Source organism: Saccostrea cucullata, unplaced genomic scaffold (genome assembly GCF_032062105.1).
Source record: "Saccostrea cucullata isolate Sc308-1 unplaced genomic scaffold, CSIRO_AGI_Scuc_v1 ctg6467, whole genome shotgun sequence".
NCBI classification, from domain to species: domain Eukaryota; kingdom Metazoa; phylum Mollusca; class Bivalvia; order Ostreida; family Ostreidae; genus Saccostrea; species Saccostrea cuccullata.
In genome coordinates, this window is record NW_026928999.1 from 7,325 (window position 1) to 35,244 (window position 27,920).

Here is a 27,920-nt window from a genome sequence, read left to right on the forward strand (position 1 = left end):
TTACCATACAACAGGGAAGAGAATTGCTCCACAGCAGAGTAGATCTACCAGAATAAAAATCTCCTGCCATATAGCGTACTCCGACTGGCCCTCCTCACTCTCCTCAATAATAATGTACGCAATGTTGTCCAAAATCTAGAACAAAAATGTCTCAGATTGACTTGTTAGTGGTTAGGACATAAATGTTAATGATAAAGAAACAAATCACATAAGATAGCTGAAGTATACATCAACTTTAGAACATCGGCCCAAGCTTTCAATCTTAGGGGGTTAGGGATAGTAGAATTTATTATTCTTATTTTTCCTTTTAATACCTTAAGACACTTTAAAATGGCTTAATTAATGTGAAACACATTTTCAGCGAGGAAATTTAAAATGTTGATTAAAAAAAATATGACTTAAAGTTACCGTATAAGTAGTTTTTTTTTAGTGAGGATATGAATTTTGGCATTATTAGCGAGGGTGCCGACATTGCTAAAAATTAATTACATTTTATTTGAAATAGCTTCTTTAGTTAGCATTTTAAAATTGTTAAAAATTACTTCTCGCTAAAAAATAAAATACCAGATTTTAGGTAGAAATCGCTAAATTTGCGTCTCGCTAAAATTTCCACTTATACGGTATTGCACTACTAATACATAAGATCTTGCACATTGTAAAATTGTTAGCAGAAAAGCTCATTTCAAATTTAATTGTCTCAGATAATTTAAAACTGAATTCACCCTACCTGTAGAGGGATAACAATCAGAAAAAGTTTCTTTTCTTTGTCTGAAAAGACGTGTTTTACAAAAGTCCATCCTGTTCCAATCAGTAAAATTGTCACAAACAATAAAGCTCCTCGAGATCTGAAGATTAAAACAAAATAGTTAACAACCCAAATGTAGATGTGGATAATAACAAATTGTTATTCACCCACATTAGATACAGAATCAATGTGGGGGTGGGTAGGTGGGGAGGGTGGCTTAATTTTTTCACCCACATCAGTTACAGAATCAATGTGGGGGTGGGTGGGTGGGGAGGGGGGCTTTTTCACCCACAGAAGTTACAGAATAAATGAGCAGGGGCTTCTTCCAAAATGTAACTATAATGAATTGTTAAAGTCAATTAGGATATAAAGGCAGGAGAATGCAGGGGTGATATATGTTCAATATTTTCCCTTGTACTTAGTTTAATTTACCCCGATATATAAATTATATTCAGATTATCAGCTAGTTCAAAGTAAAAATGAAAAACAATTCTTGACATATATGTTCATAAACTTAAATAACGAAGGTACAGGTACACTTCGTTATCTCGACATCGACGGGACAGTCGGAAAATGTCGAGATATCCGAGGTGTCGAGATATCAGAGTTGAGACTCGACGTCCTTAATTTTACTGCATAGTAAAACCAGAGACCTAAACTGAACAGATGTATAACTACAGGTACCTACATGTCTTCAATTAGACTGTAGCTCATTTGTTTCAGCTATCCCCCTATATTTATTTAAAAAATCTAATGTTTTTCACGAATGTTTTTATGAAATGCTTTCTTTTTTATCTCTTTTTATAAAAACCGTTTTCCATCCAGCATTCGATCCGCGTGCCACTAGCTCTGTCAGAACAGGATACGAAATGCGCTCTATAAACTCTAAACCGGGACGATACAAAGTTGACTTCCGAGATACGAAAAAAAAAATGAATGCGTATATTTTTTAAAATAATTTCATTTCACTTCTTTTTTATTTCATAATCATTCATCATTAATTTTCATTTCATTTTCAAACCTAAATTTAATTGGAATTGCGCATTTAACAAACTTAATGATGTTACATATGCATCCATATTACGACTGTGATGCAATAGTCGTTCATGTCGTAGATTTGATTGATTCCTGTTGAATGCATTTATACCACAGTTTTTAAGTTAAATTGAATTCAATGTGTATATTGTTAATTGTTATTTAGTTCCTTTTTTATATAAAATGTTTAAGTTTTGTTAGATTTCGACATAAATAAACGATTTTACTTTTACGCAGAATCGAGATTTATCAATGATATTACCCAAGCTAAACATTAAACAATTAACGTATTAGAGACGCCTAGGGGGCTTGGGATTCCTCTACAAACACATTTTTACAGAGCAGTATGTAGTCAAAACATGGGTGTGAAAGGTGTGAATTTCTTGCGACGTCGAGATACACGGAGTCGCCCGTGCGCGACGAGCGACCAGCTGACAAACAATTAGGTTAAGTAGAGCAGAAAATTGCCCCGATGTCGACATACAGAGCTGCCAACATTCTGAAATGACAAATAGTAAGGTGGGGTCTACGGACCACCTAGGCCCTCTGCCGCTGAAGATGTTTTGTAAATGAACATGCAGTCTGAGGCATGTTTTATTTTGTTTACTTTAAAACATTGACATGAATGTGATCGGCCTTCTGAAACCGAAACGTTGATACAAGCAAGCGTTGTAAGAATTATGAATATATTATAATAGTAGAAAATATGTAGTCTGTCAGCTATGAAAATACGGGTATTATAAACTTTGAACGAAAAAAACTGCAATCGGAAGAATATAGAGAGAAATCGTAAGGCGTATTTTAGACGCTGATTTCGTACGCCTTACGCCAAAATCGTAAGGGTTGGCAGCTCTGGACATATACCAGGTAAATTTTGCTCTTGGGACTGTGAAATACGTCGAGATAAGCGGGGTAGTCGACATTACCGAGGTCGACATATCAGAGTTTTTGCAAATCATTTATATAGTAAATAATGCCGGGACCGCGGACGGACGTCGACATATCCCAGGTTGTCGACATATCCGATGTCGAGATACCGAAGTTTACCTGTAATTTAGTTTCTGGGATCTTTCCTTTTCACACTAAATATATTTCTCAGTTGTTTTTAAGGATGAATAATGGAAAATAAGTCGGTCTTACAGATATACAATGTAGTACAATACTGCCCAGGCTTCCTCGTGCATGCCTTCTACTGCAATAAAGTGCATGTTCACCTACAAAAAGAGTGATTAGTACTACAATGCTCATATGATCAGCTACATGACTGTATATTTTATTTCAATCTGTTGAAATATATGTAGTACTACATTTAATCATTTATATACTTACAGCATTAAAGAGATTTGATAGTGCCTTCACCATCACCACCGCAAACATTAAATAATGCATTGTGTATACATCCTCCCTACAAGTAAACAACAGTGACTCAATTCTGCAGGAAAATATGAATATATTATGAAGTGTTTATAATACTGTGCAGCATACAGCCTTTGCCCTAAAGATTCCTTGGTCAGTAAAACTAACAAAGTTAACATGAAATATACTAGTTAAAATTAACCTGTGCTGTAAATGTTGTTCTACATGTATTTGTAAGATCCTTACAAATTATTAAAGCAGTTAAATTATGTACATAGGTTCATTCCCAACTCACAACTATTACAGCTGCCACTTATCAAAGTTCCTGTCATTATTTTACCATTTCTTTTTCTTTTATTCATTAATACACTGAGCTTGAAATTTTACCATTGATTCCAATCATGTAAAACTTCATCTTTTTCTCAAAAACTCTATCATGGCCTAAAGTTAATGATTAATTGGTGGCCATCTACTGTTATGTTTATAAAACATAATGTTATAAAACACATTTTGATTGGCTAATACACTGATGTTTAAAGCAGTAAAACGAGCATATTAACGAGCGTGAAAGCTTTTCATTGTGACGTCATAATAGAGCGACGCAAAAACACAATGCTCCGTGACGTATTTCATATCACAAAACTCAATAAAATAAGATGTAAACAACAAACAGAAGGCATAGTTTGCATTAGAATGGGAATAACTATCTTGTAATTTGGAATGCTGATTTAACGGTCGCAAACATCCGTTTTACTGGCTCCACTTAAATGCGTTGCTGGTAAAACTACGATTGCGACCGTTAAATCAGCATTAACGGTCGCAAATACCAAACTACAAGATAGTAATTCCCTAAATTTAAAGTTTTTAAGATAGATTAGAATCTCTTACTTAACGCGGCGTAGAATCACCATCCACACAATGCCAGCGATGAAGAACAGGACGGAGAGGGTGAAGAAGAGGGCGGGGATAGGAATCTCCCCCGCCGACAAGTAGTTCCCGTCATTTATCTCTTCTATATCAACCTGAAGGGAAAAAATATACATTCCTTAAGGTAATGAACACTGAATTCATAGAAACTACAGACTGATTTTTATTATACAACTGCCAATCGTAATTTTTCTTTCCTACATCATGTTGAGGACAATTAACCAAATGAAATGTTTAAGCTTAAGCAATTATAAAATCCTAAAAAGTTAATGACTAGGAAACTTTGCACTCGACTAAACAAATAATTAAGTTGATTACAAGATATTACAATGTTTTTCAGAAAGATGGATCAAATTTTATCTGTTTCAGATTGATAGATTTTATGCTTCATCTTTTAACATGTATTCATTTTTCTATGGATGTACAAATATCTAAAAGGGAAGCAAAGATACTGGACTCCTGATTCACTACTGAGTGGATATTACACTGCTCATACCTGCATTTCAAATGTTGCATGGACCCCTTTTTCATACTGAAAGCAATTGTGAAAGTAGAGATTGTATAGCCCTTCCTCTTGGTCATTGTCTACATTGATTCCAAACTGAAAGTAGAGAGATAACTATTAAATTGGTATTTTTGGATACCATACCAGAGGATAAATTACTGTGTATATACTTATTCATGAACTGGAGTATGTGGCACAAAAGATGATGCTAAATTATGAACCCCAATTTCAGTAGGTACTGTAGATTCCTAATTATACGCGAGGAATTATACTGACACGCAAAAGAAACGCAACAAGCAGTAATCTACAATATTTGATTTTTTTATCCTATGATTTTCAAAAGCGAATAAAGTAAGGCTAAACTCACTTTTCAGAACATCAGAGATTTGATAGAAATGTTAAATGTTTATCTGTTTATTTTACTAAGTAAAATATGACTGTTAAAACACCCCCCTCCCAGCCATTCAAGTAAAATTTGCAAGACTGCCCTAAACAACAATTGCAGCTTAATTTCTACGATACAATAGGCTCATTAATATCGAGATCTGAGCGAAGGAATTATTCTTTGGCATTTTTAAATGCCAATTTTTCAGATGATTAGGTCGAATTTTCTCTAACTTAGAGCAGTGTAGCCACCCTTTGACTTCCGGTACAAGGACTGTCCTTAATGCATATGATACGAAAGACCCTGTTGAGGCGTAATGTAGTGAAATTCCGCATCAGCAACTCTCCATCACCTTTACATTGAAATTTTCCATTTAAAGCACTGGAAATGTGTACATAAGCCATTTTGAAGTAGCCTCAGCATCGTTACGGGAAACGAAAGGAGAGTTTATTTTTTGAAATATTGCTGCATTACTTATGATGAACAGTAAAAAAAACCTTCAAACTCCATAATATTGCCAGATTTTTGTTAAACATGCAATTTTTGATTTCTGTTAAGCAGACTCAAACTGGTCTTCCGGTTATGGTATGGAAAGCGTATAATCGTTAAATTACCAATGTTTACCAAATTGAAGATATTCATAATTTTAAGATACAAAATTCTTTACTTTACATAATTATTTCCTCCTAAAGTAGGGTGTTGCGTTTCTTTTGCATGTCAGTATAATTATCGTGTAATTTCGCAAGAAGCATCACTTGCAAACTAAAATTGCTCGCTTTTATTTTTATGGTGCTAAGATTCATATAAATTCTCTTGACCAACCATCCATTCGCGAATAATTATTCTGACTCGTAATTTGACGTCAAAGAGCCATTTCGCGATTATAAGTACTCGTGAAAAATAAGGAATTTACAGTACATAATTATAGAATGTACTATACATGAAATCAAAAGACCTCAACTCTATTGTAAAAAAAGCAAACATCACTGTAATTTTATCAGGTGTATTATGAATAATATTTGCTCTGAAGTAGTATTCAATAAGTTGTATTGCAAGTAACTTGCAGTTATCTAACTTACAACTGCTCTTTTGTGGGGGAGTTAAGGAAGCTCTAAATCTCACAAGATTTATCAGGCATAACAGTGTTTACAGTAGTGAAAATCAAATGATTCAAACAATCAGTTTGCCGAAAGTACAATATATTGCCAAGGGTTGAACTCCAAATAGTAGATTGTCAAATTAGGAAAGTTGATAGAGTATTTTACCAGTTTTCAAAAGTAACGATTTTCAATGAAAATTTAATGAGGAAAGTCTGCTTCGTACGAAGTAACAAAAAAATGTAATAAATGAGGAATAGTTCCTTTCAAAGATTTATTAGGCTAGTTCAGCGAATGTTTAGCAAGACATTTCACCAGGATTTCTTTTTCAACTGTCCTCATAAATTCCACAATAATCGATCCTGCATTGTATTCAATGGCACATTGCTCTGATCTATCAGACATTTCCTACCTTCACTGCAAGAGAGTTCTGCTCTAAGTTAGGTAATCGAGATATCAAGTATTAGAACGAGATTATCTTCAAATAGAATTTGATTAAAAATATCAAAACTGTGAAGATATAGACTGAAATGTGAAATACAACCCTTTAAAATCAGTATGTTGACCAAAACTTACAGATACAGAGTGTCCGTTTTTAAGATTCCCTTGAATAGGTAATGGTTCTGGGTGTAGGGGGTCTGTCTTTCGTGTGGTTGTCTGAGGTGGAACTACACTGGGGGGAGGTTCCCTCTTCCCTTCTCTTCGCTGAAGGCTCCTCTTCTGTGTAGATTTTGTCACACTACCTGGTGCACTTGCTGGGGGTGGATCAGTGAATTTTGCAGGTGTTATTTTGCGCATCATTGAAGAGTCACTTAAACCTTTACCTGTGTTCCCTTTGGTTATAGATGATCTCCCTACAATAAAAAAAGTCAGCTACGGTACTACAAAGTCCCTATTAAAGATGACAATTACATTTATCTGCTACTTTTTTAGTAATAAGATAGTGAACACTGCATATACAGGTTCACAGTGGTAGTAAGAACCATTTTTTATCTGGTGCATTCATAAAATGTTGCAGATCAATCAAAAATTATGCACAAAGATACTCATTTAAAATTATTGAAAACTTAGAAAAAAAATTCTAAAGTAAGCATTGGGTTTTTTAGTTTCTATAAGCAGTTAGTGTAAGTTCCCTCTATTTACAATTCTTATACGTTGAGCCTAAGATTTTTATTCCACCATTCTTTATCATTGTAAAACATATGGTATTTCTTTTTTGCTATTTATAGAAGTATAAGTATCAAAGGATGGACAAAACTGGCCAAACTATAGGACACCTGTATTTTTTTAAGGAAGGTCTAAATAAGGTGAAGAAAATTAGAAAAAAACACTCTATTGAACTTATAACCTTATTCTAAGCCTTACAGATTCACCACTTAGACATTAAAATTAAGTCTTAGCTTTCAGCTAAAAAAGGATTATAAGGCTTACCAGAAATTTTCATACGAGCCTTTGCTGAGATGTCCAGCATTCTAATATCTTTACCATACTTCTGAATTTCCATCCTGAAAAAATAAAGAGTACTACATGTATCTATGAACATTTATGAACCAATTCAAAAACCTGTTACTCAAATGAAATATATTTCTGGGGTATACCCGGTATTTAAAAAATCTATATTAAGTTGGCAATTACTACAACTGAAACAATTATAATTCTATGAACTAGATGCTGTCATGAGACAGTAATACCCGCACTATGGTGTTTGCCTCTAAATACACACTCCTTCATATTGGACTTTCCAAGGAAGAAGTCAAAATAATTCTATAATTATCACCGTACATGTATTCGTCAAATTGAACATAAAATTTTCAGGTGACCATATGATCTATGAGCCTCACATATGTATTTTGAATACTTAATTCATTACCAGTCTGAAATAACAGAATTTAATTAATGATTGAAGTAAATTACTTAATTAGATTCAGATAAATATGTTGCCCATAATTTGGAACTTTTTAAATTTACTTTCTCAACGACATATTATTTTAGTACAAAGCGTTTTGATGAATTTATCAAAATGTGCAAACTGATTTTAGTACTTGGTCGGGAAAAAAACCCATTGAAAATTTGTCAATGCCTATCTCTCTCTCTCTCTCCCCCCCCCCTCCCACACACACACACACTCTCTCTCACTCTCACATTTTTTAAAAATAGACCTAGATGGCAAAGTTATGTTAAAACATAGTTTATTATGATAGTTTGAAATTTGTTCTTGTACTAAACAGTTTTACGTGTGAACATCTTATTTTCTACATTCACATTGGGTTTGCGTCACCCATTATCATATTTATAGATATCACCTCTCGGCACACCTCGGACGATTCATACTGGTAACGGAATCAGTAAAGGTTTGTCGAATGAGATTATTTAGCACATGTATGCTGACGATGCAGTGTGGTCAGTTAAAATCATTTGTGTTTTAATTGGATTATATGGATTATATTTCATGAATTCGTTGTCACGACCTATGACATTCGGTAAGTACAAGATTTAGTATAGATTGCATAAAAATAAATAAATGCAAATGGTTAGGTTGAAGTTCAAAAAGGGTCAAAGATCATCGCATGCCACAGTCGACAAATTTCACATTGTCAAGTTATCTCCCGTTGCGGACATTCAGTATAAACAGGCGCAGATCCAGAATTTTTTTTTCAGAAAGGGGGGGGGGGGGGGGGGGGGGGGGGTGTCACACCTCAGTCAAAAAAATCAGCCCAAGATTTCCTGAGAAACAAATAAAAAATAATAATAAAAACAATGATGGTGGAGTCCCTGTTTTCTAAGGGGGAGGATGTCCAAAGTCATTTTTATTCTCTACAGTACATAGTCTTATTTAAATAACTGCTAATTCCAGGGGGGGGGGGGGGTGTCTGATCTCCCTAGCCACTGACTCCCTGTACCTGAAATGACAATTGATCTTATGACTCCATAATAGTAGAAATTTTTTTCATTTGACTGTATATACATATTTTGTTTCCTATGTTTATGCATGTTTGTCTGTCCACAGAAACTTTAACCTTGCCCATAAGTTTTAAGTGGATTGGGCTATACACATGGCTTCAATATTTCATAGGTAAATTTCTTTTGGCAAAACCTTTTAATGGGTACCACCAATTTTGACCTCTTGATCTCTTGACCTTGGAGTTTGACACACTTTTACAAGAAAAATACCTTAAACTTGGCCTAAGTTTTGAACAGGTGGTGCTAGGACTTTCATGCTCTAACATGTGTAATCATTGTGAACTTTCAACAGGTATAATTATTTTTGACCTAGACCTTAGAGTTGAACCCAATTTAACTTTAACCTTGGCAATAACTTTTGAACAGGTGAGGAAGTCTTAGGGATTTCTCTCTTTTTTCACATGTGTATTCCTTGTGACAAGACTTTCCCTTTGATACCAACAATTTTGACCCTTTGACCTTGACCTTGGAGTTTGACTTACATTTGAGAAACTTCAACCTTTGCCAAAAGCTGCCATAACAGTTGCTGTCACAACAAACAAATAAATTACTAAAAAAACACAGTATACATGTACATATTTTATATTCAACAGATATACATCTGGTCATATCTCTAGTTCTCCCTTGAATGAGACATGGTGATATAAATTTTAAAAAATAATTATGATAAGAGTTGAAAAGGTTGTGCATATTAAAATATACTAAGCTCTGCGGATGAATTAGATATACCAGTTTAAATATACCAGTTTAGCTTAATTTTGCTACCCAAAGCACCTTGATTAACTATTTATAAGCATACTGTTTTCTGAAATGTACTGATTTCTGTTGTCCATCTGTTTGTCTGCAAACTTTTCACATTAACTTCTTAAGAACCACTGGGCCAATTTCAACCAATTTACATTTAAATATGCAGGGGACTTTTTCCAACATAAATCTTCTTCTCAAGAACAGCAAAGACATTTATTGTCCCCCATTTTCGCTAAGGTAGGGTACATTAAATCTCATTTGTTTATCAATCTGCCCATCTGTCACAATAAATTTAACCTTGCAATTGGTCATCATGGTCGTATATTTTGAATGAGAAGAGACAGGACTTTTATATTAAACATGTGTATTAGTATTAAATGGGACAATACCATTCTAAATACACTATGATTTTTATTACCCATGACCTTGAAGTTTGACCTAATTTCATAAACAAATTAATTGCTTTGAATTAATCATTTTGAAAGATAAATGAAAGGGCATTCATATTACCTGTGATAAGACCTTTCCAAATGTATCATGACTTTTTGACTCTGTGACCTTGACCTTGAAGTTTAACTTAGTTTTCATTAATGTTGTATTTCCTTTTCATTGAGAAGAGATTCGACTTTCACATTTCAAGTGAACATTACCCATAACAAGATGTTTCCCAACATGCTATGTTTTTACCCCTTGACCTTGATGTTTTAACAAAATTTCAAAAGAGTGAACTCTCCCAAAAGAGGATAAGACCACTGTTTAAAACGAAAAAGGAGTTTAGGGAAGACTGGGCTTTTTCTATAAAAAACGTCATTTTTCGACCCTCATTTGACCCCCCGGGCAAAATCAAAATTCCGAAACCTAACTGCACATCTACATGACCCCACCAACCATCTTCCAAAAGATGATTAGGCTGCTGAATAAAATGTAAGAGGAGTTCAGGGAAGAAGGGTCTTTTTGCATTAAAAAAGTCATTTTTCGACATCCATTTGACCCCCCAGGGCAAAATCAAAATTCCGAAACCTTACTGCACATCTACATGACACCACCAACCATCTCCCAAAAGATGATTAGGCTCCTGAGTAAAATGTAAGAGGAGTTCAGGGAAGACGGGGCTTTTTGCATAAAAAACATCATTTTTCGACCCCCATTTGACCCCCCGGGGCAAAATCAAAATTCCAAAACCTTACTGCACATCTACATGACCCCACCAACCATCTTCCAAAAGATGATTAGGCTGCTGAATAAAATGTAAGAGGAGTTCAGGGAAGACGGAGCTTTTTGCTTAAAAAACGTCATTTTTCGACCCCCATTTGACCCCCTGGGGCAAAATCAAAATTCCGAAAGCTTACTGCACATCTACATGACCCCACCAACCATCTCCCAAAAGCTGGTTAGGCTCCTGAGTAAAATGTAGAAGGAGTTCAGGGAAGACGGGGCTTTTTGCATAAAAAACGTCATTTTTCGACCCCCATTTGACCCCCCGGGGCAAAATCAAAATTCCAAAACCTTACTGCACATCTACATGACCCCACCAACCATCTCCCAAAAGATGATTAAGCTACTGTGAAAAACGTAGGAGGAGTTCAGGGAAGAAAAGTGTGACAGACGGACGGACGGACGGACGGACAGACATGAGTAACAACAATATACCCGAACTTTCTTTAGAAAGTGCAGGTATAATGACATCTTTAAATTTTGCAAAATAAGAGGTCCGTGGGCCTTAAAGGTCATGTTAATATCATTGATTTTTCTGCCTATGACCACTTTGGGCCCAGAACTCAAGCTGCCATAAAATAAAAATTGAGTGAACACACTGTAGTGGGTTTATTGATCTTCTTGAATTTTGTGATGAGAGAAAATTATGAAATTTAACAGCCATGTAAAAAACAATTTTTCTCTTTATAATAAAACTGTTTATTATAACCATTATTATATAATACAAGAGGCCCATGGGCCTTATAGGTCACCTGAGCATTATGCAACAACTTTCCAGTGATTAAACTTGATTCATGTTTTAAGCCAGATGCTATGGCATTCACAATTTTGAAAGAGGCACCATTGATCATCATTACAATACACTTAGCAGTTGCTTAATTTGTTTACTTAATACCCATACGCAGGGTAAGGGAACACAAAATGCATTTCAACTAATCAGTAATATTCAGCAATAATCAGTAGTGCCCCTACCATACATGAACCCCTGACCCTTTGGCCTTGTTATTTAATTAATACCAAGGAGCAGATTTCAAACCATTCATTCATTTTCAGTATATAAGTACAGCCCCCCCCCCCCCCCCTCTATGGTACCCCTGACCCTGGGGCCTTGAAATTCACAATTCTGTAAGATATGGGCCCTTGTCTATCATAACTATATTCATCATAACTTTATTTGTAGTTCATCTGCTTAATACCCTGGAGCAGAGAAGAAAATTTTTAAAGATTTAATGTATTTTCACTATATAATCAATAGAGCCCCACCATAACACCAGAACCCCTGACCCTGGGGCTATAAAATTCACAATTATGGAAGAGGCATTCTTGCTCATCATAACTATGTACTTAGTTAGTTTATTTATTTCCTAGGAGCAAAGGAGAAGATTTTCAAAGAATTCATATATTTTCACTATATAATCAATACAGTCCCACCCTAACCCCTGACCCTGGGGCCATAAAATTCATTATTATGGTAGAGACACTCTTGCTCATCATAACTATGCACTTAGTAAGTTTATTTAATACCCAGGAGGAGAATTGAAGATTTTCAAAGAATTCATGCATTTTCACTATATAATCAATAGAGCCCCGCCCTAACACTAGAACCCCGACCCTGGGGCCAAAAAAATACACAATTATGGAAGAGGCATTCTTGCTCATCATAACTATGCACTTAGTTAGTTTATTAAATACCCAGGATCAGAGAAGAAGATTTTCAGAGAATTCATGTATTTTCACTATATAATCTATAGAGCCCCGCCCTAACACCAGAACCCCTGACCCTGGGGCCAAAAAATACACAATTATGGAAGAGGCATTCTTGCTCATCATAACTATGTACTTAGTTAGTTTATTAAATACCCAGGAGCAGAGAAGAAGATTTTCAGAGAATTCACGTATTTTCACTATATAATCTATAGAGCCCCGCCCTAACACCAGAACCCCTTACCCTGGGGCCATAAAATTCACAATTTTGGTAGAGGCACTCTTGCTCATCATAACTATGTACTTAGTTAGTTTATTTGATACCCAGGGGCAGAGAAGAAGATTTTCAAAGAATTCATGTATTTTCACTATATAATCAATAGAGCCCCGCCCTAACACCAGAACCCCTGACCCTGGGGCCATAAAATTCACAATTTTGGTAGAGACACTCTTGCTCATTATAACTATGTACTTAGTTGATTTATTTAATACCCAGGAGCAGAGAAGAAGATTTTCAAAGAAATAATGCATTTTCACTACCTAATTATTTAGCCCCGCCCTAGCACTAGAACCCCTGACCCCAGGGCCATGAATTTCACAATTTTGGTAGAGGACTCATTGCTGATTACAATCATGCAAACAGTTTGACTGCTTGATGTCCAGGAGTAAAGAAGAAGATTTTTAAAGATTGCATTAATTTTAGTGGTTTTGGCCCCACCCCTCAGGCCCCAGGGGGGCAGGGATCATGAAATTCACAATTTTTGTTCCCCTTCACCCATAGATGCTTTATGCCAAATTTGGTTGAAATTGGTTCAGTGGTTTCAGAGAAGAAGCTGAAAATGTTCAAATGTTAACGCACAACGCACGACGCACAACGCACGACGCACGACGACGGACGAAAACGGATAGCAATAGGTCACCTGAGTTTACTCAGGTGACCTAAAAACCATTTTAAAAGTTTCTCCTGTACAGTACATTAGAATGGAAACACAGTTATAGATTCCTTATGTAGAACATCTTCACTAACCAAGGTTTACAATCTCTTCCTCTCCTCTTTAGTGGAAGGACACATATTTACTGAACAGATATCTAATACAAATCATAACCCTTGATTAGCAAAGATGAATGCTGAGCATATATCTAATACAGATCATAACCCTTGATTAGTGAAGATTGATGCTGAACAGATATCTAATACAGATTATAACCCTTGACTAGCAAAGAGGAATGCTGAACAGATATCTTGTACAGATTATAACCCTTGGTTAGCGAAGCTGAATGCTGTACAGATACCTATAAATATAAATCAATATTTCTTAAAGAAACAAGGGGTAAAAAAAATCTCTGAAAAACAGACAAACCTATTGAATGCTTTCAATACATTTATGGTCAATTGAATACATGTACTGTATGTTTAATAAAGAAAACTGAGTGATTTGTGTTACTGTACTTACTGTTTGTTGGAAAACTTCATCCTGAAGAAGATGATGGACATGGTTTTCTCTTTGAATATACTGGCTGGGTTGTTTAGGGAGAGGATACAGTTCTTCCCTTGATTGTCCTCCTATAAACAAACAAGTTAGCATCGCCTGGTTATACAATGTCAACACAAGGAATGAATGAATTTTATTCTTGTTCTGAGATTTTTTGTTTTCACTTACAACTTTTTTTACTAACATCATGATCATCTTAATTTCTCCTTTTGGCCATCACAAAATTAAACTAATACACAAAACTAAATTCATTACATATTCCCCTTTTAACTCTTTACCTCTGCAAGATATAACATGACTATGATGCATATGGGGCCAAATATTTCAACCACCATTAACAGGGTTCGACAATAACATTTTTAGGCTCTAGTCCAGCTGGACTAGTGCTTTTTTACTTTTAGTAGTCCGCACACAATTTTATGAGTCCGTCAAAATAAATAAATGAAGAAATATGTAGCATAAACATTGCAATGTACCTTTTACACTTTATTAAAATAAACAATTTGAAAGCATTTATGTGAAATGTTTTACTTCAAGATTTGTTAAAATCTTGTGATCAGGAACTATGATTGTGTTCCCGATCCACGTTTTTCTCTTTACATGATTACATCATCCAAACGTTCAACATCTCATACTATATCATGATCGTTACAATGTTTAGTTTCATACCAATGAGCCCTAAAATTAAGTGCCGAATTGACTCAGAATTTAGAAGGTTATAAAAGTATCTGTTATCAATGTATAAAATTGAAATAATCTACATCAAGAAAAGACATAAAACTTTGACTGTCAATTTATTATGTCAAGTGAACAATAAACAAAATACCTTCAGTTATTTTGCCGTGAAATGGTTACTGTGGAATCATCATTGTTCTTGGCGGATCAGAGTATGTGGATTTCATAAGTCAATCTTACCCATGAAATTACACCCCCATGAACAATTATTTTGTCAATATATTTATTCATTGAATTGTCTGAATATACGAGTTATCCACGAAATTAAGTCCCCATGAACCAACAAAATTTTGCTTACCCAAGAACATTGACCCACACAAATTAAATGATTCCACAGTATTCAATCTCTTGACTTTAAATTAACACTCTCATAATAGACATCACTATAAACATATGTACCTTAAAATGGTACAAATTATTTTGTACATGTGTCTAAGAAAAGAAACTAAAGATTCTTACCAAATAGGAAGCAATTCCACTGCTATCACTTTTATCAAGAGTAAATCCAAACTAAAATTAGAAGAATATGAGATAAGATATTTAAAAAAAAAAACATATGGAAATTATGTATGAATTTGAATCTCATGTACTGAGATCTGAATTAAACAGGTTGAAAAATCAATCAAGGTTAATTATAAAATTTTCATGGAAAATGTATAAATGTATCTTACCATTGAATCCACCATCTTCCCACTATCTGTCATATTTACTCCATTTACATTATATCTAAACTGGGTGATGTTAACTTGTAGAGCTCCGCTCTTTAAAAACCCAAACGTGCTCAGTCTTACAACTCCTCTATCATCATTCTGGAAAAAAAATAACATTAGAATTATAGACAGGTAGAACACTTGGATAAAATTTTAAATACATTTTATTCCACTTTACATTTTTCCTGATGGGTTGAAAATAATAACACATACATTATCTACATTTAAAATTTACTGGAATTCAAGCCACTACTGTACATTGCAAAACATTCAAAATTGCATTATTGCTCCTGTTCTTCTCAATTCTGGATGCTCATTATCACTAAACTTTATAAATAAGATATTTGGTGATTACAATGCATTACCATTAGATGCACAAACTGCCTGTGATTAAAGCAAAAATACAAAATTGGAGAACTGTCTCACGTTCTAGACATCAGTACATCAAAGAAATGGCATTTAAAAAGCTTCCAATTCTTTGAATACTGAGTGTTTGATATATGAACAATAATTGATTTTACAATGTAAAATAAAAAGGAGAAAAAATAATACAAAAATTGTTTCTGAAAAAAAGACAAGGCATTCCTACTTTCCTCTCCCTGTGGTAAGCAGTGGAAACAGGTACCAAGCATGTATATGTTATATCTGTACAGGCACGAGGTGCTGGCAAACAAAAGTGGTATTGTAGCGCCTATAGCGGTAATGTATTTTAGTATGAAGAAATATTTCATAAAGGAATTTAATTTTTGAAAATTTAAAAGCGCAAGAGCTTCATGATAAATATGCCAGTGTGAAGCTTTGTACTTCATGAACCTCATGAATCTTCAAAAAAATTAATAAATTTTTTATACTGTAAACCAACTCTAATTCGCGAAGACTTTATTTGGCAATTTACCAGTGGTAAACTAGTTTGTGATGATTCATTTTCACAATCAAGCCTTTTTTGGGATCTGTTGTTAATAGACACAGAGACTTTAAGAACCGATTCGCGGCAAGAAATCTTTGCAATGACGAGGTTCTCTCAAACCTTGTAAAAATTTCTCCTACACAGATAAAAGATGGTTTCCAGTATTTACATTATTTTTCAGATGAGTTGCCACAAATTTACACCATTCAACTGGCATTTTTAAAGAAAAACAGTTTGCACTATATTTTCACATCAAGTGCAGTATGTATTATGATGTAACAATGGAGATATTCATGATCATCCATGGTAATTCATGAGAAAATGAACAGTCTTCCTATTTGCAAAGAATAAGGAAAATTATTTGAACATGTAAATAATAATCAATGTACACAACTTTCTAGTGGTTATGAGTATGTAACGATAATAACCTTTTTTGAAGATATAGTGATAGTGTAATATGCCCAAGATTACCATATTACTTATTATTATGCTTCCTGTCAGTTTGTCTCTATATAACCCATACCCTACTATTCTCGCATAGTGGTCTAAGGATTTATATAGCGTAAGCATACTATGCCGAAATAGTGCACGGCCTTATTTTCTGAATAAAATTCTTCAATGCACACACCGCGAATCGAACTCACAACCATGGGGGTTGCCAGTCCGATGCCTTATCGATTACGCCACAGAAACGATCACTAATTGGGAGAATTTAAATATATAAACTTAATTTATACAATTGACACAAGAAGGAGAAAATAGACAAATATTATTTGAAAACAGTTATATTTATTCTAAGGAATCTTAGATAAATGTGTACAACAAAGTTACAAACTAATTACATACAGATCGTAAGATGAATTGATATCATGGGGTCATTAAAACGCTTTTTTATATAGCGCTCGATTGAAGGATGTAAAAGAATTATCAATGAGAATCCACGTCTGTAAACAATCAGTCTTACTAACAAAACAGAAAATAAAGATGAGTATCTTTGGGACAGAAAATCCTGACTTATTTAGAGAAAATACTAGTAACCAAAATAACTAAGCATGCAACTAATTTTAGCATGAAGATTTTGAATGAGTTTTTGCAAGTGCGCTGTGTTACCACCATTATTTTCAGGAAAAAATCATATGGATTGCCGCATAAATAATAACAGTCAGCATAATAATAACAATAGTGTTGCATTATGCATGTACTATGCCTAAATAGTAGGCAGGGTTTGACACATAGTGCACTCGCCTCCGGCTCGTGCACCATGTGTCAAACCCTGTCTAGTATTTAGGCATAGTACATGCATAATGCAACACTATTATATAAATAGACTGAAACGAATACCATAAATCAATATTCAAATATTCGTGACTGTTATTCAATTTGTATTCGAACATTTGGTAACTAAATAAAGGAGTTATTATGCCTTTTCATATACTTGCAAATCCTATTGTTTATTACTATATATCTAGATGTATTTAAGATAGGTGTCCGTGTAAGAAATAAACGTCTGTTCAAAGTCGTTTGACATGTACTTATGTACATTAAGACCCACGTTTATTTTCAACAAAAAACTAAATTAGAAAAAGAATCTTTATAAAAAATCACACTAAAGCCTCTTAACTTCTTAAAATTAGTTCACTGTATTGCATTCCCATTACGTAAAACGTATAGTCACCAAACCAGCAGGTGCTCGCCAAGTTTTTCTGTTGTACTTATAAAAAAGAAAATGGTCCGTTTCCGGAAACATGCTGTAAATTTATTAAAAGTAAACTATATTTGAATTTAAAATGTAAGGGTTACTGTCGTATCGCCCCAAAACCTGAACGCCCCATGCATGAGCGCCCCAAACATTTTTACCGGCGCCCAAGTACAAATATGAGTGCCCCAAATATTAATAATGAGCGCCCCAAACGTATTTCACGAACGCCCCAAATTAGCATTGCGAGCGCCCAAAATAATTTGGTCACAGATACACATGCAGGTGCTCGTCTAAATATCAATTTGTTTACTTTTCCTTCTTCAAAGAAATCTGGTGAAATATTCTTTTAGATTATCAAGTTTTATTCGTGCAATTAAAGATATTAGTACAGTCATTTGTATTAAAGTCAGAGCACGACCGTAATCCCAAATAAAAGGAGAACACCCCCCCCCATATTTTATCAAATACCGGCTATATGAAGTGATTTGAATTAATTTGGCGATAAAGCATGATAATATTGGGGGGAAATAAAACATTTTAAATAAAGTCTTACAAATTGTGATAGTTGCTTGACCAAATCTGCGTCATGAAGTCTTTGACGTACAGTATTTTTTTCCTTTGTGGAAATGCAGATAAGTGCTTAAAATGCGTTTATGTATTTATTTTTGTTATTAATTTCTAGATGTATTCATTTTAATTTACACGCATGATCCATCTGTGCATGTTCGATATATAATTCACATGGAAAGGTGGTATAAGTCGTCGAAGGACCAGAATTACAGTGTATGTTTGTTGAATTGGGTGTCTGAAATTATGATTACTGTGTATACACAGACTACAAATCCCACTGATCTAGTGACAGGTGTGTAATATTATGTAGCATTACATAATCAGGTACACAAGAAGCAACGAAAACGCACGGCACGTGCACTATACTAAAGATATACTGCGATTTTGAACCTAATCTACATCATTAAAATTAGTAAAAAAAATTAATAGATAGATGACTTTGGGTAGGTTAAATGATGTATAATTTTTTGTATTCTTATAATTTTTGTTGTATACATTGTATTTATTACTGACAGATTCTAAATAAATTTCGTAACTCTTATAAAAAAAAAATTGCAACCTACGTAGACGATTTTAAAAAAAAGTTGGAACTTGGTATCTTGAATAGATTAATTTACCGATTTACAGGAGATATAAGGTATAAGAATGAATATGACAGCTAGTCTAAAAACTTTTCTGGTTAATTATTATTACATAGTTACTGCAGAAATACACATCGGTGTTTAAGTTTATTCCACAGGCTTTTGGATTGCTTGAAAAAAAAATTATATGTAAAAAAAAAAAATAAATAAAGGTATTGAACTCTTACACCGGGTACCAAATTGCGCTTATAAAATATTTTTTATTCACATGCTCTAAAATTCTACTTTCTATTTAAATGTACTCATAGATAAACATTCTTCATTTCTACCAAAGCTCAATTCGAAATTCCGTATTTTTCTTGAGATATTCTGAAATCAATCTCAAAAATGACCTACTTTCTTTTACTCGACATTAGCTTGGGCCCCTAGCCATTCACATGTAAACAGACAGTGTTTGAAGTGCAGCGAAGAGTTGAATAGCATTTGCAAGATCTTTCAACATTTTAAAGTTGATTTCTTACTCCGAATTGTAAGGTTAAGTCCGTATTAATTCCTTTCGCGAAAAATTAACTTGAAAACGTCTGCATCAACAACAACACTGCCATGTTGATTATGAATGTGAAAGAAGCAATGGTCGAACGATTTATTCCCGGAATGCATTATATACCGTTCGATTTTCAAAACAATTAGACCGCTAAAATGTTCTTTGTGACTAAGTAAGATCATATGATCAAATTAGAGAAAGTCCATGTAAAGCTCGAATGCAAATGAGAAAATATTCATTGAGCTTAGAATAAACTCCGCGGAAAATTTGTCCCGTCGTTCCCGCTTAAAAATTAGTGTAGCCCTCCGAAGGCCCAAGCTGATGTCGAGTAAAAAAATTTAGGTCAATTTTGGAATTGATATCAGAATATCTTGTGAAGTATAAGGAATAACGGAATGAAATTTGGTACTAATGAAATTTGTTTATATATGAAAAGATATGGGTAGATATGGGTAAAAAGTAAAATTGATTTAAAAGAATTTTATTGGCGAAAGTTGGTACCCTATGAAAAGAGGCGAAAAGAGTTCCATACCTTTATTTTTTTTTTCAACACCTCAATTTTTTTTCTAAGCGATCTTAAGGCCTGTGGTTTATTCTATTCGTACACTGTATTTCCTCTTTGTAAGATCCTTATTAGTACTGAATAAATCAAAAAATTTAAAAAATCAAAATAAATTACGGTTCGGGAATGCACATATAAATATGAATTCCATTTGTTTAGTACGTTTACATTTATCTTCATATAATGCTAGTTTACAATTCTTGGGGCGTTCGTTACTATACATCGTAAAACTTGAAGCACTCGTGATAAACAACTGATAAATATCATTCGGGACGCTCGTGAATAATAATATATCTTTTTAATCTAATAAATTGTAATAAAACACGCATCAAAGACAACAGTTTGGTTCTTTACTAGTTAATTTAAGCCTTGGGGCGCCCGAAATGATAATTTGGGGCGCTGGTGAATAGTGCTGGGTATTGCGGCTGAAAAATCATATCGCAATTTATTGCGATATAATATTTTGTATTGCAATATATCACAATATAATTTTTTTAATAAATTTTGCTTTTCATCAATGTTAAATGAAAACAAAAACTCAAATTACATGTATTCTCGAGTTGATATTGCAACTGCCTAATCGTGTTGTGTGTAAGCAAGTGGCAAGCAAGTTTTTTTTTGTGGCACAACTTAAAGAATCAAGTTGTAATATTCAGATTCTGCTTTAACATGAAGAGCTTTCATGTAACAGTTGTCCTCTTTTCGTTTCGACAGACATGTCTCTGGTTTCCGATCAAACTTCACGTTGCTTGCCGCCATATTTTACCTTGAAAAGGGCAAATAACTCTTTTTGTAACAATTTATAGCATATCGAACCCGAACCGGTATTCACAAAAAAATACCGCGATAGTGTAATATGCATGGGGGTTGGACTTTAGAATATTGCATATTAATTAATCACAGGCTGATGGTGGAGTGTTTGTAAGTGAAGTAAAGTAGCATCCAGTTGTAAATCTATAAGAAATGTTTTATTTTTGATGTTATTTCATTATCTTATTGTTTACTTGAATTATTGATGCAATACACATTGCACTTCGACATTGTAATGTAAACAAATGCTGTTTTTGTGTTACTAGACGATCTAGCGAGATATTGTTGAACAGACAGTAAGGGACAGTGATACTAAGATGTTGTATGTCAGTTTTTCATCATTATCTACCATATTACGACTGTAATTTACTTACTTATTTCAGCATTATCACATGTGTTGTAAATTGGGCGCCTGCCATCTTTCTTACGAAGAAATTAGTCATGTGACATAAACATTGTTGTTTTACAATTGATAAGATCGAAATAACACTGTCCGTGTCCTCAAATATTCATAATTGATACTTAAATGTTATTTTATTGCAGTATTGTCATTTAATTATGCTGTATTTGACGAAATGTTTTGGAACTTGAATGTGTAGCGTAATACTTATGTGTTTGCATTATTGTTCGGTATTACTACGCCATGGATTGTGTGTGTCCGTTTTATTACAGATTGTTTGTTGAACTTGTTTTCTAATGTATATCGAATAGAATTTATAGCTCCCACTTTACATGTAGAAAGGACATTTTGAGCGACGTTATTTTCTTTGTATTACACAAAATGTATGTAAAGTAGTTCCGAGTTGCTCCAGAAAGGACAATTATTCATTGGTTGTTGTGATCACGTGACCATTTATGGAAGGTTATATATATGAGCAGCGAACGCCAGTTTCATCACGACGATCGTAACGATCAGATCATATTACGTCATCAACTTCACTGACTGTAAATTACTAGTGACTTAGGTAAAAGAAAATAATGTAAACTAATACAAATTAAGTAGTGTATAATTTCTGCACCGCACGGACACCGCAATCCACTGTGTTTTATTAGGCCAGAGATGTTAAGCTAGGACTTTATATACTCATAGATGTACTGACTGTTTTGTTATATTTCATTGAACTTTGAAGTCTTTATTAAATGAAATATTTGAAACGAAAAAATGGAACTTGGTTATGATTTACAAGGATGTGAAGTAAATTATCAAGGGTGTTTAAATACATGTGACGGGCTGAGGATGCCCCCCCCCTTTTTTATATGTGGACGGATGTCATGAGTAGTCCTGATAAAAATGTAATTTTATAATTTATTGAATTTACACGGGATGGAAACATTGTAAGCTGATTGGCATTTGACAGGGTGCTGAGGAAGCTTACAATTTTTGGTGTCAGAAGTGGGATGTCCTACCATATACGAGGACATCTAGGATACGAACCCGTACTTTAATACCTGTCAAGTACTGAAATAGAGTGGATTGCGGACTGTCGTGTGGTGGAGGAGAAAAAAAATCTATTTTTAAAATAACGATGTACATATGTTCTTGTTACTGTTTTTATAGTTAAAAATGGAGGATGCTACTTCGCCGGATCCTGAAGTATTTATAAATGAACATAAGGAAAATGTTCAGTTAGGCCAACGGGACGAAACAGATGTCTGTGGGAGGAACACTGATGACGAATATTTAATGGCAAATGAAAATCCTTTGGAAAGAGATGACAGTGATGACAATGACGACGAAGGAGGACATAATTTCCGTCGGCGATCTGATTATCAGTTAGCTGACGACGCACAAAGTGATCACAATCGCATTTCTACACTTATGATCAAACCCGAACCCTACGATGGAAAAGAAAGTTGGGAGGAATACTTTTCTCACTTTCAAGACTGCGCTGAACTTAGCCACTGGGACGACAGGACTAAACTTCTTTTCTTAGCCGCTAGCTTACGTGGACAAGCCAGGACTTTCTACATGAGCCTAACACTTGAGGAAAGACGCACATTTAAAAGTCTTGTTCAGCGTATGGACCAGAGATTTGGTAGCTCAAAACACAAAAATAGGTGGCTTTCAAAACTGGAAATGCGTAGGAGGATGCCTGGAGAAAGTATTGCAGATGTTGGAGACGATATACGGCAATTATCACAAAAAGCTTATAGTAACTTGGATATTGACGCTCAGGAATCGCTGGCTCTGAACCACCTTTACAAAATTATTCCCGTTGAAATGAAATGCCGTTGTATTGACAAAGAGTGTAGCACTGTTGCAGAAGCTGTAGACGTTATTGAGAGATACGAGTCAATAATGGGGGATGGGGATAAGAAGAAAATAAATGTTAGACATGTGGATCAAGAACAAGTAGTCAAACAGCCAACTGGAAAGCAAAAATCGAACAACTTGGAACATACAATCAAGTTACTAATCGATAGATTAGAGAAACTGGAAAGTGCACAGAAAATGGAACCACGGAAGGGCAATAACTCTTGGACTTGCTTCATCTGCAATTCACCAGATCATCTCATGAAGGACTGCCCAGACCGATGGACAAGAGGACAACAGATGACCACGACCTCTAACCTGAATAAAAGACATGGCAGTGGAAACATGAGAGATAACAACAGATATCATTAAGGCAGGAGTCGGCACAAGAGGAATGTCTTTCTGTTGGAAATGAACATACTAGGAATGGCCACACAGGGGATATAACCCTCTTATGGGACAATGGATTTCATACAAAGGAAACATATTTGACAAAACAATATATTTTCTAGGATAGTTGATCTACTGCATGGATTATTTCGTTCAAAATGTTACTAAACTCTCAAAGGAAACTAGCTCTAACATACGGCCTGCAACCTCTGACATTCAGGATGTAAATGGGAATTTAATAGAGAACATCAGGACCATTGTACTGGATGTATCTTTTGGGAAAGAAGCATTGCCACACGAATTTGTAATTTGCAAAATTTCACAAGATAGGATCCTTGGAAAGGACTTTCTTCTTAACTACATCACAAAGATAAATTGCCAAAGGATGGGTTTGCTGTATTAACTTCAAAATGAAAAGGACCTTGTAACAGGACAACTAGATGACTTGACTTAATTTATAGGATAGGTTGATGATATATCGAGGCATCAACTTGCAACCCTGGTTCAGGAAGTTCATACCACAAAACTAAATGATGTCGGACAGTAGTTTGATGATACCAGATTTTTTTTGTTTTATTTTATTGACACATGTCTATGGTGGATGTTGTCCTAGGTGGTGCACCACACTAGGTGAATGTGTAGATAGTGACTGGCCATTACTATTAGTGCACATTAGGACCTCAGTTGTCTAGGGCTGGGCCGGACTGCAGGTGGACCTCAGTTGTCTAGGGCTGGGCCGGACTGATACTTTTGTTGATTTCAATCTACTACTGGAATAAAATTATAAATGGATAATTGATGTCACTTCCTGATCCTGGGAGGAATCTACAAAAACAATGAAGAATAAGACCCGACTGATTGACTGACTGATTCCCATAGGAACCTACCTTTATCAACTACATCCAATTCTAACAAGAATTTCCAATCTTGTACTAGCTTATGCATAGGGAGCTGTATACTGTATACTTGGGGTGGATGGTGGATTTTAAACATAACTGTTTATCTGTACAGCAACATGAGACCACAAGTGGAGGAGATGGAGAAAGAAGTAGCAAAGAGACGAGACGAAGAGATGGAGAAAGAAGTAGCAGAGAGACGAGATGGAGACAGAAGTAGCTGAAATGGCATCAGACGAGCAGCCAGATGTGTGAGAATTACCGAAAAAAGCGGTCGAGTGCAAGAAAGATGAAGATTTCATTGATGATGGAAGCAAGAAGCTAGCAGAACCAGACGATTTTGATTAAGACTGTAAATTCAGGAGAATTTGACTTTTTAAGTGGGGGGAAGTGTAATATGCATGGGGGTTGGACTTTAGAATATTGCATATTAATTAATCACAGGCTGATGGTGGAGTGTTTGTAAGTGAAGTAAAGTAGCATCCAGTTGTAAATCTATAAGAAATGTTTTATTTTTGATGTTATTTCATTATCTTATTGTTTACTTGAATTATTGATGCAATACACATTGCACTTCGACATTGTAATGTAAACAAATGCTGTTTTTGTGTTACTAGACGATCTAGCGAGATATTGTTGAACAGACAGTAAGGGACAGTGATACTAAGATGTTGTATGTCAGTTTTTCATCATTATCTACCATATTACGACTGTAATTTACTTACTTATTTCAGCATTATCACATGTGTTGTAAATTGGGCGCCTGCCATCTTTCTTACGAAGAAATTAGTCATGTGACATAAACATTGTTGTTTTACAATTGATAAGATCGAAATAACACTGTCCGTGTCCTCAAATATTCATAATTGATACTTAAATGTTATTTTATTGCAGTATTGTCATTTAATTATGCTGTATTTGACGAAATGTTTTGGAACTTGAATGTGTAGCGTAATACTTATGTGTTTGCATTATTGTTCGGTATTACTACGCCATGGATTGTGTGTGTCCGTTTTATTACAGATTGTTTGTTGAACTTGTTTTCTAATGTATATCGAATAGAATTTATAGCTCCCACTTTACATGTAGAAAGGACATTTTGAGCGACGTTATTTTCTTTGTATTACACAAAATGTATGTAAAGTAGTTCCGAGTTGCTCCAGAAAGGACAATTATTCATTGGTTGTTGTGATCACGTGACCATTTATGGAAGGTTATATATATGAGCAGCGAACGCCAGTTTCATCACGACGATCGTAACGATCAGATCATATTACGTCATCAACTTCACTGACTGTAAATTACTAGTGACTTAGGTAAAAGAAAATAATGTAAACTAATACAAATTAAGTAGTGTATAATTTCTGCACCGCACGGACACCGCAATCCACTGTGTTTTATTAGGCCAGAGATGTTAAGCTAGGACTTTATATACTCATAGATGTACTGACTGTTTTGTTATATTTCATTGAACTTTGAAGTCTTTATTAAATGAAATATTTGAAACGAAAAAATGGAACTTGGTTATGATTTACAAGGATGTGAAGTAAATTATCAAGGGTGTTTAAATACATGTGACGGGCTGAGGATGCCCCCCCCCCTTTTTTTATATGTGGACGGATGTCATGAGTAGTCCTGATAAAAATGTAATTTTATAATTTATTGAATTTACACGGGATGGAAACATTGTAAGCTGATTGGCATTTGACAGGGTGCTGAGGAAGCTTACAATACGTATTGTGAAGAACGAAATTGGGATACACCGGTTAACCGGTAATATCGCACAGCACTACTGGTGAAATACGTTTGGGGCGCTCGTGATTAAGATTTGGGGTGCTCATATTTGTACTTGGGCGAAGGTAAAATATTTTGGGGCGTTCATGCATGGGGCGTTCAGGTTTTGAGGCGCAGTGACTAGCACCCAAATATAATATTCTTAAAGAAGTTTAATATAATGTACATTTTTCACAAATGATTTCAGAATCTGCTTTTATTTATAAAGCTGTACAATCGATACTATTTGTTAATCCGGAATATTTTCTCTGCACAATATAAATCTTTCATTACTTTCGATCGTGAAAGTCATGGCGGTCATCGTCATAGGCCTAGATCAGAGATTCATGAGGCTGATATATGTTTGGCTTACAGATGATTAAATAAATTTGATCTCGTGCCTTTATCAGGCCAGTGGTACCATGTGGACAAAGTTTACAACCTGCCTTGTACATGTATTTGCTTTTGTTTGGAAAGAAATGCTTCTTTTTCCACTGTGATCAAAAACTCAGTGGATACACAATTTATTGCAAGAAATACGGGTATAAAACATGTGATCGAATATTTAAATACAAATTCTCCATTCGAATATTCGTGAAAAACTATTCATTCGCGAATGTTCGAACATCCGTTTCAGCTCTATTACTTAATGAAGTAATTACCAGAAATAAAGTCAATCATCAAGACAGAAGTAATTAAACTCTGGATATTAATGAAATCATCTCATCCAATGTCATCTATGTAACAAGCAGTCAACGTACATGGAAGATTTCCCAACCTTTGTGTGGCACTGGTCTGAGAAAGATTTGGAAGAGACAATCCCAATCTCGCTGGGATTATAATTTACAGTGCAACTCTGACTTTGTTTATATTATTCAAAATCGTGTCAGAGCGGCCCCACCCCCTTCTGCAACATGAAGATATATGGAACATATTCTAAGTGTAATTGGGTCTTGTCCCAAGACACAGTTACTGTGTAGTAGCACAGGCACCTGAATTTTTATCAATAAGTCGCTAATTAATCCAAATATCGAAAAATTCTATTTACATATAGAGGGGGTAGAATTTTCCGATATTTGGCTTAATTAGCGACTTATTGATAAAAATTCAGGTGCCTGTGGTAGTAGAAATAGAAAATACCATTAGATGGTTAGCGATAATGTTTACATATATGTAGGTGAACTCGTTTTATTTTTTCAGTTACCTTTAGGCTTAATTTGTGTATTCTTCCTGACGCCAGATAACAGATACACGAACATATTAACCAACTCGTCATCAGTTTCTTCTGACTTAGACTGATTCTTGCAACTCCAACTTCC

General features: G+C 34.7%; 1 protein-coding gene across 1 annotated transcript; it reads right to left on the minus strand.

Annotated features, from left to right (window-relative positions):
* Positions 1-27,920, minus strand: LOC134279543 (protein GPR107-like). The gene is made up of 12 exons (XM_062761948.1): positions 27,806-27,920; positions 15,577-15,714; positions 15,365-15,415; positions 14,132-14,241; positions 7,482-7,555; positions 6,627-6,904; positions 4,560-4,664; positions 4,025-4,158; positions 3,110-3,185; positions 2,921-2,994; positions 728-845; positions 1-135 (listed from the first exon to the last, which is right to left on the minus strand). The coding sequence occupies exons 1-12, from the start codon at positions 27,875-27,877 to the stop codon at positions 1-3; spliced, it is 1,365 nt and encodes a 454-aa protein (XP_062617932.1). The 5' UTR covers positions 27,878-27,920.

Bases quoted from the DNA above. Each gene is read 5' to 3' on its own strand.
- LOC134279543 (XM_062761948.1), bottom strand. From the start codon at position 27,877: ATGACGAGTTGGTTAATATGTTCGTGTATCTGTTATCTGGCGTCAGGA. The intron at 14,242-15,364 runs GTAAGAATCTTT...GTTTGTTTATAG, and splicing joins GTGGAATTGCTTCCTATTTG to GAGGACAATCAAGGGAAGAA. The intron at 2,995-3,109 runs GTAAGTATATAA...CTCTTTTTGTAG, and splicing joins TATCAAATCTCTTTAATGCT to GTGAACATGCACTTTATTGC.